Genomic DNA, 12631 nt, shown 5'->3' on the forward strand with positions numbered 1-12631 from the left:
TCAGAATCTGATCTCAGGTCAGAACGGGTTAATAATCAGACCAGTGTGTGTGTCCAGTGGAAACCTCGTATGTGAATCTGATCTCAGGTCAGAATGGGGTTATAACCACGATCATCACAACAACCCAACGTGTCGTCTCTCTCTCCCCACCAGGTGGCAGCGTGGGCGGCTTCGTCTACGCCACGGCGAAGGCCGAGCTCATCGACCTGTTCGGCCTCGACGGCTGCCTGCTCATCGTCGGAGCGCTGGCGCTCAACATCATCGCCTGCGCCGGCCCCATGCGACCCCTGACCCCGCCCAAGTACTACCTCAAGCAGCGGGCTGCCATCTTGGAGCGGGCGGCGGCCAGGGGGCAGCAGCAGCAGCAGCAGCTGTACCAGAAGGCCCACGCGTTCGAGGAGCCAATCAGAGTGTCGTCGCCCAACGAGAAGCCCCTGTTGGCCTGCAAGGACCTCGTGATCGTCATGGAGACCAAGGAGCTGGCCAATGAGAAGAGGGGGGGCATGTTTAGCTGCTCGGCGCTGGTCAAGATTATCAAGAACAGACTGAGAGATTACTCCACGTGAGTGCGCGCGCACACGCACGCACGCACACAGCCACATACACACACATGCACACACACACACACACACACATTCATACTTGCGTTATCATTGTCATCGTTGGACAACACAAAGTCGTTCAGTTTCCATTTAATATTTAACAGACTTAACAGACTCCCCATCTCACTTCTTTTCTCTTCCTCTCTGTTTCTCCGCTGTAGGTGTTGCTCCTCCACGATGTCTCTGTTTCAGGACAGAGTCTTCATGTCTCTGTGCATCTCTCTCTTCCTGTTCAGTCTCGGTGAGTCTCCTCCCCGACGTTTGTGTGGTTTGAACATTATGTTCCACGCTACTGTATGTTCCAATTGACAGTATACGTTCCAATTGACAGTACTTTCCAATTGTCAGTATGTTCCAATTGACAGTACGTTCCAATTGTCAGCATGTTCCAATTGACATTCTTTTGTGAGCCCGACTCTTCAAAACGTTATCTGCCTTTCATGACTGAACAGGTGAAATCAATAAGGGTCAGTCTGTCTGTGGCCTATATGTACTCTATATTTAATTATCTGTAATCTATAGCAGTGATTTTCAAGCTTTTGTTTTTGTCAGAATGTGAGAATATAATATTTTGTCTTGGTGTTCAGGCTCTGCTATACATTTTCCCTATTTGATTCAACTATCATTCTTATTATTTTTATCTCTGGGACCCCAATTAAAAAAGAAAAAGAAAGAAGGTGATCAGTGATCATTTAACTCCATTTGGTGGTCCGCAGACCTGAAGTTGAGAAACGTTGATCTGTAGTATATTACACACATTATGCACGTTATGCGAGGAGAAAAACCCCCATGTCAGCATCCTGTCAGCACAGTGTTCTCAGCAGTTCACGTTGCTTTCCATGGCAACGCTTTCAAACAGGAAGTTCACGAAGGTCAGAATGTTCTGGGCAAAGCGCTGTTATTTTAAACCACTTGAACCCCAGCGTCCATTTTTTTCTCCGGGGGGGAAGCTTAGGCTATAAACATGCAGTTGTAGCTATTTCTGACGAAGAGATTTGGGTGTAGACGGGGAAAAAAAAGTGGTCGAAGTATACAGCTGTAACTCAATGTCCAGTTCTCCGAAGCCCAAAGGGTCGAGACAGGTTATAGCGTTGTCCCTGCGGTGTGATTATGTCCTGTTGCACGTTGACGCGCGTCGACGCGCGTCGTCCCTAGTGATTCAACGCATGGAATTCAACGGCCCCAAAACCACACCAAAGGGTCGAGACGGTTTTAGCGCTAACTCCGTTAGCAACCGCTTGGACCCAAGGAGTTGCATGGTGACCCTTGTGTGTGTGACCCTTTGGGTGTGGTTAGTGCTTTAGACTACAGTACAGGCCAGGGGTTTAAGTGGTTAATACTAAAACTAGTGCAGTAGTAGTACTTATTATCAGAGTACTTGCAGGCTCATCTTATGAGCACCAACTCGGGAGAGTTCACGGATCTCCACATATTGGCTGTGTTTCACCCATCCACATTTCTGAAAGCCGATAGAGACACACAGACAGACAGACAGACTTCCGGATTTATGTTAATGAAACAAGATGGATTACAGTTCTCAGTCATGCACGGCCGATTCCAGCCATATAATTAGAAGCCAGCATGTCTTGTATGGATCAAGCGTGCCGAGAATACAGTACACATTTCAAATACTGTACATCTTACAAGCTTCACACATGTGCTTTTGGTTATTTGAAGAGCATTTGAAGTGAGCAAACTAGTAATAGAACAGTTCAGTTTCATTTTCGGAAGGACATACTGTACATACAGTTCATACATAGCACACATAGTTTCCTTTTTTTTTTGAGTGTCCGTAGCTCATGTCCTGTCCGATCCGAAAAAGTGTTAGGGAGAAGCCATATATAGGCTTGTCGGGACCCTACCCCTGGAGGACACGAGTTTTAAAGCCTCACTCTGTATAATAATATTATACAGATTGAGGCTTTAAAACTTGTGTGTATATATATTAGATGTAGATATTATGTAGATATTATCTTCAACTGGTATGGCTGTACTGTATATGTATAGACCCAAGCTTTTTTAGGGGAACGATGGTTGTTTGTGTGTGTGTGTGGGGGGTTTCTGATTGGTTTCACAACTAAACATTTCCTAGTCGTGAGATGTTATTTCTCTCCCCGCGATCCATTATAAACAGTTTATTGGCATTGTTGCATTTGCGCTGAATATGAGGCGTGTTTATCCCATTTTGTGCGGAAACCCCTTTTGGTATTAGCATTATGTTATGCTTTATAGCTATTGGAAAATAGCAGATCTACAAGCTCATAGCGCGCCACCGAGTGGCGCGCTATACGAGCTTGTAGGTCTGCTATTTTAGAAAAATCGAAGAACCACTGACATAGAAACATGGCTTTTTCAGAAAACTGTCAGGACGTATAGAAGACATTTTTAGAATCTGATCTCAGGTCAGAACGGGTTATATAAGCAATGCACCGTGTGTCGTATACGAAAGTGTTTGTTCAAAGCTCTACTCTACTGACACTCCCTCCCCCCCCCCCCCCTCCCTCTCCCCCCACCACACAGGTCCTTCCCCCCATCACAATGCCAAGTGAGGATGAATAAACTACCTACTACTTCCACCTCTCCTCCTATCTCCTCTCCACCTTCTTCCTCTCCTCCTCCTCCTCCTCCTCCTCTCCTCGTCTCTCAGGTGCCTTCCCGCCGCTGCTGTTCATGGAGGACGTGGCGCAGAGCGGGGGGCTGTCGGACGGGGTGGCGGCGGTGCCCCTGGTGTCCCTCACGGCCCTCTCGGCCGGGGCGGGGAAGATGGCGCTGGGGATGCTGGCCGACCTGCCCCTCGTCAACAGCGTCTACCTCTACGCGTTCACGCTCGCCGGCAGCGGCCTGGGCCTGCTGCTCATCCCCGTTACCAAGTAAATACCTTTTTTTTTTTTTTTTTAATACTGTTTTTATTAGGCATTTTTCAAACAGACAATTTCAAATTTAGACAATGATAAGTAATTTAAAAATGAAAAAAATAACAGGCAATGTAAATGTTCCACATACAGTATAATAAAAAAGACATAAGTGTGATAAACATGAAAAAACAAAAAAACAGTTTAACAATGACAAGTGTGAACAGACAAACAAAACAGACAACAGGACAGACACTCTTGCTCTCAAACTTCCAACATGTTGTTGTAAATTAAGTAAGTTACAGACATTCTTTTTTAAATAAGAAAAAATTAAATAAAGAAAAAACACTCAGTTCCTTTTCTTTCAGTTCCTTTTCTTTCTTTCCAATTTTCTATTGCGCTATTTATTGTGTAGGAGGGGTTAGCGTGCACCTAAATCCATTTTTATCTTAAATAAATATCCTCATTTTATATTATTATTATTAACCCATTCTTGGGGGGGGGGCGAGAACCCCTTTTTGGTGTTTTATACCCCCTCAGGCCGGGGAACCCATTTTGGGGTTCTGTATACAGTATGTTGTGGCAACCCAGGGGCCATCCTTTTGGATAAAATGTGCTTTTTTGACTGTACCATGTACTGTTTTTGCATAGGATATATTGTCTAATAAAATAATCAATCAATCAATCAATTCACAATAAAATAAGAGGCTCAGAGTCAGATTCAACATAAACTTAAATTGTCTTTTATTAAAGTGTTAAAGGGAAAGGGGAAAACGGGGCAAAACGTCAACACAGGCTTCCTCTTGTCAGGGGCTTGGGCTTCTATTCCCTGTGGGCAGAGCAGAGAGAGAGAGAGAGCTAGTGACTACTTTACTCAGTCGGGGGAGAGTGCTGTTGTAGGCTCTCCCTTGTGGAGTTCAGTCGGCTTGTGAGATCTCCCTCATACCAGCCTCCTCATGAACAGAGTGATTCCTCCTTCCTCACTCCTCCATTAGTTCAAACTGACTCACCTCACAGCTTGGGCGTCGGCTATTTAAAAGCTTCTGGTGATTGCCTTACCGGGCTGCAGGTGCGTCCATGTCCAAGGCTCCCATTGGCTGCAATACCTGTACAGGGTGATATACTCCCTCTATCACCTCCATTCTGTGGGGAATAGGCCTGGCTGTTTCCCCTGGTTTGCCACAATGTACAGTATTAAAAAATGTAAAAATGTTGATGCTGCTATAAAAAATATTTGAAGTTTTTCAGAAAACTTAGGTCAGGATTTAGAGGCGTTTTTAGAATCGGCCTTAGGCCTAAATGTAGGCCTGACGTCGAAATATAAAAAAAATCTTCTAAATCATGACAGTTTTCTGAAATAATGTTTCTATGTCGATGGTTCTCAATATTTCATGTCAAGGACCCCAAAAATTATATGTAATTGGCCACCGACGCCCATCTGAAAATATGTTGTTCCAGGGACCGCTCAGCATCAAAGATTTGAGTTAAAAACAGCAAATGTATAACACAATGCTTGAAACACCAAAATGGGTGCCCGTCCCAAATGGGTTAAAGTCATATTGTGTAATATATCCTTGTGTATATATTTCATATATCCTTTCCACTATATTGTTTTTGACAACTTTCGCTAAACACTATTATTATCATCACAAGATCACTTTTTTTCCCTATGACATCCGAGCACTCAAAAAAGAGTGCTTGGATCGCCCTTCTTTCTTGTTCTATAGTCCCTTTGATCCTTGAAGCACCAACTTTACCTTTTTAACTTTTGTACCTCCACTGAGCACCTGGTTGATTTCTTTTCTCACTATTATCATCGGTTGTCTGTTCCACACTTGGAAATGTACAACATAACTAGGACCCAGAATTAGTTTTGGAGCATTACTTCTTAGTCCGTGAACTTAAAATATATTGGGTGTTGTTAAAATCTCACATATATATATCTAGACTCATTGCTGCTTCTGATACATTTAATCCTATACTATTGCTACTGTATATAATGGTTTTTTTTCTGGTTCCCTGGAACAAATTATTTTGATATCTGCGGCCAAATACATATAATTCTGGGTGTCCTTGACATGAAAGCACTGATGTTTGACCACCACTGATATTAGCAACATAGTTTCTTTTTTAAAAGTTTTTTAGTTTTGAGGGGCGCTAGCCCCTCCTATATTCAGCTATAGTGTAGATTTGTGTCCTAACAATTCACAACCATTGACAATGAACGGAGAATGTACGTCATATGTGTCTGAGCAAATCGACATGTTACGTCATGATGATGTACGATGGTACACACAAATCCTATTCAAGATTAGATTACTTCTTGATTCCATGTGGCATGGCCCACTCGGTATCAAAATGTGATATAGGACAGATTGTCATCTCAGACCACGCCCCTATCTTCCTTGACATCACACTAACCCAACCCAAGCCGGTGTCTAAGAGCTGGAAGTTTAATACCTCTCTCCTAACTGATAGTGAGTTTGACTCATACTTCAAAAAAGTCGTCTCCGATTTTTTAAATGAAAACAAGCATTCGGAAGTGACTGCAGCTATGTTATGGGATGCTGCAAAAGCTACTTTTCGCGGCTATATAATTTCATATGCTTCATTTAAAAAAAGAGAGTCCAAAAAGGCCAGAACCGAACTAGAGAACCAATTAAAACAGCTGGAAACAATCCATAGACATACACCTTCAGATCCAAACTGGAAGGCGCTATCAGCAGTCAAAGCTAAATTGGAGCTTGAGTATGTCAATGACACCAAAAAACTATTATTATTTTCAAGACAAAAACACTATGAATTTAATAATAGAATTGGTAAATTGTTGTCATATCAACTTAAAAAAGAACACACAGAACGCCAAATTAAAGCAATTAGGACACAGTATCAGGAAATTTCATATGACCCGGAGGTGATTAATGACACATTTTTTACCTTTTTTAATAATCTATATCAAGCACATATCTCTCCAACTAGTGAAAGTATTGACTCCTTTTTACAAGCGGCTAACCTACCTAAAGTATCTGCTGAGGATCGTACACAGTTAAATGCCCCAGTCACAACCGAAGAGACTCATGACACTATTAAGGCTATGTCTGTTGGGAAAAGTCCTGGCCTTGACGGATTCCCAGTTGAATTTTATTTACATTTCTGGTCCGAACTGCAACCACTTTTCATGCCTATGGTACAAGATTTTGTTGACTGTAATATTATTCCCGGGTCCATGAAAGAGGCAGCTATTACCCTTATAAAAAAAAAAGATAAAGATATGCACGACTGCTCATCCTATAGGCCAATTTCACTTCTTAATACCGACTATAAAATTGTCGCCAAGCTGCTGGCTAAACGGTTGGATTCTGTTCTCCCATTATTGATAAAAAATGACCAGACAGGCTTTGTTAAAGGCCGGCATGGCGCAGACAACATACGCCGACTGGTAAATATAATAGATTATGCTGGTAAAAATGGAGACGAATCCGCAATTATATCGCTGGACGGAGAAAAGGCCTTTGATGTTGTAGATTGGAGCTTCCTCCTCTCCACCCTTGCGCATTTTGATCTTGGCCCTAAGTTCATTAGCTGTATAAAAACATTATATACCTCACCAACCGCACAAGTTTTTACAAATGGCCTTCTTTCAAAGAAAATTAATTTAGCAAGAGGGACCAGGCAAGGTTGTCCGTTATCTGGAGCTCTGTACGCGCTTGTAGCCGAATCCTTCGCCCAAACAATTCGATTAAATCCTAGTATTAAAGGCATACAAGCTGGCAACCTAGAACACAAGATCTCGCTATATGCCGATGATACTTTGCTATTTATATCTAATTTAGACCAATCAATTCCTAATTTAATGTCAGTAATTAACTTATATGGCTCTCTTTCTGGTTATAAAATTAACCTAACCAAATCTACTCTCTGTCCACTGACTCAGATAGATGACGAAAAACTTAACACCTTATCCCCCTTTAAACAGACAAAAGAAGGATTTACTTATCTCGGTGTTTCCATCTCTCCCATACTGGACAATCTTTATACCTGTAACTATACACCTCTAGTACAAAAGCTGAAAGATGACATGGACTTATGGACCAACCTACCTCTAACACTTAAGCTCCGTTCACATTGAAGAAGCTGCTTTAAAAAGCAGAAGCAGAACTCAGAAAGACGCAGCTTTTTTTTGAGAAAGTGGGCGTGTACAAGGTACCTGTCACTCAAGCTGCCTGGACTGGCTGTCTGGCTTTGAGACGAGAGACAGGCAGTTTGAGCAGATGCGCATTTGAAAGTCTAAAATGTAAAATAGCGACTGTAGAGGAGAAATAATGATATATTTAGTTACATCATAACCTATGTATGGATGAATAAATAATATAATCTTGGTAAACTTGTTTGTAAATAACCGAACGGACCGGATCTCAATCCTCCCCGTCTTCAGTGTTCATGTCTCCCCCCCACACTCCGCTCTCCTCTCCCCCCTAGGCCACGAGCGAAACACTCCGGGCATTGTTTTAAATGGCGGCTCTGTATGTAATGTTAATGTTGATTTAGAAAGAGCATACCGTAGAAATACAATTGTATGTATCCAGCACGTCGTAAAAGCAATTAAAACAGCTTATGTTTACGTGCGATTTCCGGACATTCAGTCCCAAGTCTCCCGTGGAAGGGAGCTCCTATCTCGGCGCTGTCTGAAATGATTCCCTCAAATAAATATATCACCCATTCTTGAGATAAGGGACAAAACTTTTTTCAAACTGGATTTTTTTTTTTTTTAAGATACATTCAAATCAAATAGATGTATTTGTAAACACAGGTCTCAACTACCAATCTTGAGAAGGAACAGGTTTTTCGCATAACATTTCTTTCTAAAATGGGACATTTATGCACTTAATACCTGATTCATGTCAACTCCGTCAGACACACTAAAATCCCTTTTAATTGAATTTTATCATTTCAACAATAATATAAAGTCCTCAGTTATCTTATAATGGCTTTCAGTAATCAAGTTAAGTAATACAAATCTTTTAATATTATTTTGTTCCAATATCACACTATTATGAAATATCCAATTTCTCAAAACCGTCATTTCAACCTTTATTTTCAATATTATAACATGAAAACCATGTAAAAAAAAAAAAAATCATCATTACGTATCATTTCAGTTGGTGTTTCAATACATAAGCACAAAAGATTTGACAGCGAATTTTCTATTTCTTTGGAAATTAACAAAAACATCACGGGACGAACGTCTGACGGAGTTGACGAACATCTGACGGAGTTGACAAGTTTAACTGATTTAGGTTCTAGACCACCTAGGATCTTGATTCTGGTGACTAATCCCACATTTTCAAGGATGAGGAATACAGTGGTACTATTTAGATTTGCCCTGTGAACATGGCAGCCATTTTTCAAAATGGCCGCCAACTTTCTGTTATTTCCCAATAACTCAAGTTCTACACCACCTAGGATCTTGATTCTGGTGACTAATCATACATTTTCAAGGATGTGGGATACATTGGTACTATTTAGATTTGTCCTGTGACCATGGTAGACATTTTTCAAAATGGCCGCCAACTTTCTGTTATTTCCCAATAACTCAAGTTCTACACCACCTAGGATCTTGATTCTGGTGACTAATCATACATTTTCAAGGGTGAGGAATACAGTTGTACTATTTAGATTTATCCTGTGACCATGGATGGTAGACATTTTCAAAAATGGTGGACCTGCTATTATTTTACCAATTTACTCAGGGAATATTATCAGAATAATATAAAATCTGTGAATACATTTACCAAGAATTTTCTTCACCAATGTTTGTAAAGGTGTCTACTAACATATCCCACATTGGTTTCTATTTGACCACCCTAGGGGCATGTTTGACAGCTGCTGAAAGTTGGGTACCATCAACAACCAATATAAGGCTAAATGTTCTAAATTTCATTAGGCTTTAAGTAGCATGTGGCATGTCAAACTAGGGGCTTTTCATGATTCTGGATCCATTCCAAGCATTCGTTTTGCACAAAAAACACTACGTTGGCTAAAAACGGCCATAGCCATCATCACAGATGTGATGAGGTCAGCACATGTCGGCACATTTGGGCAAGTGGCTATGGCCAAACTAGGGGGTCTATGGCCAAACTAGGGGTCAAACTCCTTGGGCTAAATTCGGTGAGGTGAACAGTGAGCAGTGAACAGTGAGCGAAAGACTGAAGACAGAAAATTTGGCTTCAGGACCATCAGGCAGGATGTGCAGACACTGAAGGCATCAGTGTCTTTCTCTGTGTCCCCAGCATGTCAACCAAAGCAATGTTACCAAATCAAAGGAGCCTTCACCTCATGTCACCTGGGGCTGGGTGAGCAATCGTATCCTGTATCTAAACTCACAACTAAATACAGACACTTGGCCAGACTGCCGTTTGAAAGGGTCAAACCCCTCATCCTGATTGGGGAAGACCACCCCACCTAATCACACCAACCGAACAAGTGAGGTTGGGGCCTCCAGGTGGGCCAGCAGCCATCTGCACAAGACTGGGCTGGACCCTGCAGGAAAGCAATCTCCAGCCAAGACAATGTAAGTTGACTATAACAGAGCCCCAGAACACAGAGCTCAGGAGAAGGATGGAGAAACACTGGCAGGAGGCCACCAAGATACAATGCCCCAGAGACCCAGAGTGTGCCACCACTGGCAATAAGGAGATCAACTGCTGCAGCAAAGATGTCATGAAAGGCAAGTCTCCACCAAAAAAAACCCTGAACCTAATCGGGGTGTCAAGAGACCAAAGTTTCTCCCCCACAGTTCCCTGCAGTGGCCAGTGAAGTCAAACTGTGCATCTGTACCTGAAAGGGGCAAGTCAAAGGCCAGAAAGCCCACCTCCTTTTAATGTCCTGTCAGTAGAAACTCAACCTGCACCTGAAATAAGCCCTTACCTCTCCCAGAGAAAGTTCATCCTTGAAAATGTATGATTAGTCGCCAAAATCAAGATCCTTGGTGGTCTAAAACTTGAGTTATTGGTAAAATAACAGCAGGTTGGTGGTCATTTTGAAAAACAATGGCTGCCATGGTCACAGGACAAATCTAAATAGTACCACTGTATTTCTCATCTTTTAAAATGTATGATTAGTCGCCAAAATCAAGATCCTAGGTGGTCTAAAACTTGAGTTATTGTAAAATAACAGCAGGTGGCGGCCATTTTGAAAAAAAAATGGCTGCTATGGTCACAGGACAAATCTAAATATTACCAATGTACCCCACATCCTTGAAAATGTATGATTAGTCACCAGAATCAAGATCCTAGGTGGTGTAGAACTTGAGTTATTGTAAAATAACAGCAGGTGGCGGCCATTTTTAAAAATGGCTGCCATGGTCACAGGGAAAGTCTAAATTGTACCACTGTATCCCTCATCCTTGAAAATGAGGTCTTAGTCACCAGAATCAAGATCCTAGGTGGTGTAGAACTTGAGTTATTGTAAAATAACATCAGGTGGCGGCTCTTTTGTAATATGGCTGCCATGGTCACCACGAGACAAATCTGTGATGGCCCCATAGCCAAAAATGTTCCTTAAGGCATGCTCTAACTGTGTGCCAAATTAGAATACTGCCCATTATTCAAAAACAATAATTTTATTGTTTTAGGAACACTTTTGTCAACTCCGTCAGATACACGTCAACTCCGTCAGACACAAAATCTGACGGAGTTGACGTCTGACGGAGTTGACAAAATGGCATTTGTTTTCATCTTAACCCTCTTTAGTACAATGTAGCCATTTTGTTTTTGCTTAATTTTGTTAGCTAAACCTAACCCCTAAACTAAAATAATAAACATTATTTTTGAATTCTTAACAAAGATCATAATAATGTCCTGACGGAGTTGACATGTAAAAGCTGTGACCACATTGTTATCAACATTGTTTGTTTAAAATATCAAACAATTGAATGCTTGTCAGACCAGGTACTCCACTGTTGCAACAAATATAAATGGGACTTGGAAAAGGAGTCTTCAGGCTAAATCTGTCGACAATATTTTCTGATTAATTTAAGACTTTTAAAAAAACCTGACGGAGTTGACGGAGACGTGGGACGAACATTTGATATGAGATATTTAATAGAAAATATGAATTAAAATTAACTGTGTATATTATTTGCTATGTTGTTGACAATCTACTTTAATTTAGTATGTATATTTATGTGATTGTGACAGTATTAGACACTTTTTTGGCAGTTTGAAATTGTGGCCACTTGCTGGGGACAGGCTAAATACAGGCCTTTTTGGGTACAGGGCCTGCTTTTAACTAATTCAGATGGAATATGAAAACAATTATAATGAAATTAAGGGCATAATAATACACAACTGTATTACACTTAACTTTGCAAGTGCTTTTATTTTTATGAATTAATTTATTTTTTACATAAAATAAGGCTCTTATGTGTGGGACATGTTTTTTCCACTTTTGTCCCTCATCTCAAGAATGAGTGATATGCGATTGGTTTATCGATTCAGAACGCAGCAAACCAATCACAAAACATGGGCAACATATTGCATAAATAGAGGGGGTACATACAACTGATATAAAGGCTATTAATTATTTTTTTAAGGTATGATTCACGGTGCCCACGTTTCAACAATCAACATACAATGCAGCGACACACACACACACACACGAAAGTGGACCGACTTCTGGACCCTGTGGCCCGGCCCGCGGAGGACCCCCTAAGTTGAGACTGGGTGTCGAGGAGCGTACACCAGTGGTCAACGCCCTGTGCTCAGGGCGAGGTCCCGCGACAAGGGCAATTAATTTTAGTGCGAGGAAACGTCCCGCAAATCGTCTCCGAGCACAGCTCTCCTCGGCGTTCCAGTACTGGGGACTACTGTACTGTGTACTGTGTGTGTGTGTGTGTGTGTGTGTGTGTGTGTGTGTGTGTGTGTGGTGGGGGGGGGGGGGTACATACAACTGATATAAAGGCTATTAATTATTTATTTTAAAGGTATTGATTGACGGCGCAAAAGCTTCAACATACTACCGAGAGACACACGAGGATCGGCACAGAAACGCGCTGAGAGCGGGCTGCTACTTCCCTCTTCTCGGGGAAGGTTTTGGCGAAAACTCCCGACACAACTATTGTTTAGTTGTTTGTCTATCTATCTATATCTGCTAATTTATCAACCGTGTGTGTGTGCA

The 12631-nt window shown here is 41.6% G+C and overlaps 1 protein-coding gene across 2 annotated transcripts in view; it reads left to right on the forward strand.

Annotated features, from left to right (window-relative positions):
* The window catches only part of LOC308332745 (monocarboxylate transporter 9-like), a 29340-nt gene that overhangs the window by 5058 nt on the left and 11651 nt on the right, over nucleotides 1–12631 (forward strand). For both annotated transcript variants that reach the window (XM_080788791.1, XM_080788792.1), the window contains exons 5-7: nucleotides 154–562; nucleotides 764–843; nucleotides 3250–3472. In XM_080788791.1, the coding sequence (XP_080644917.1) occupies nucleotides 154–562; nucleotides 764–843; nucleotides 3250–3472 (712 nt within the window). The remainder of the gene's footprint in view (nucleotides 1–153; nucleotides 563–763; nucleotides 844–3249; nucleotides 3473–12631) is intronic.

The sequence above is a fragment of the Protomyctophum bolini genome (assembly GCF_963924005.1).
Source record: "Protomyctophum bolini genome assembly, chromosome: 18".
Lineage (NCBI taxonomy): Eukaryota > Metazoa > Chordata > Actinopteri > Myctophiformes > Myctophidae > Protomyctophum > Protomyctophum bolini.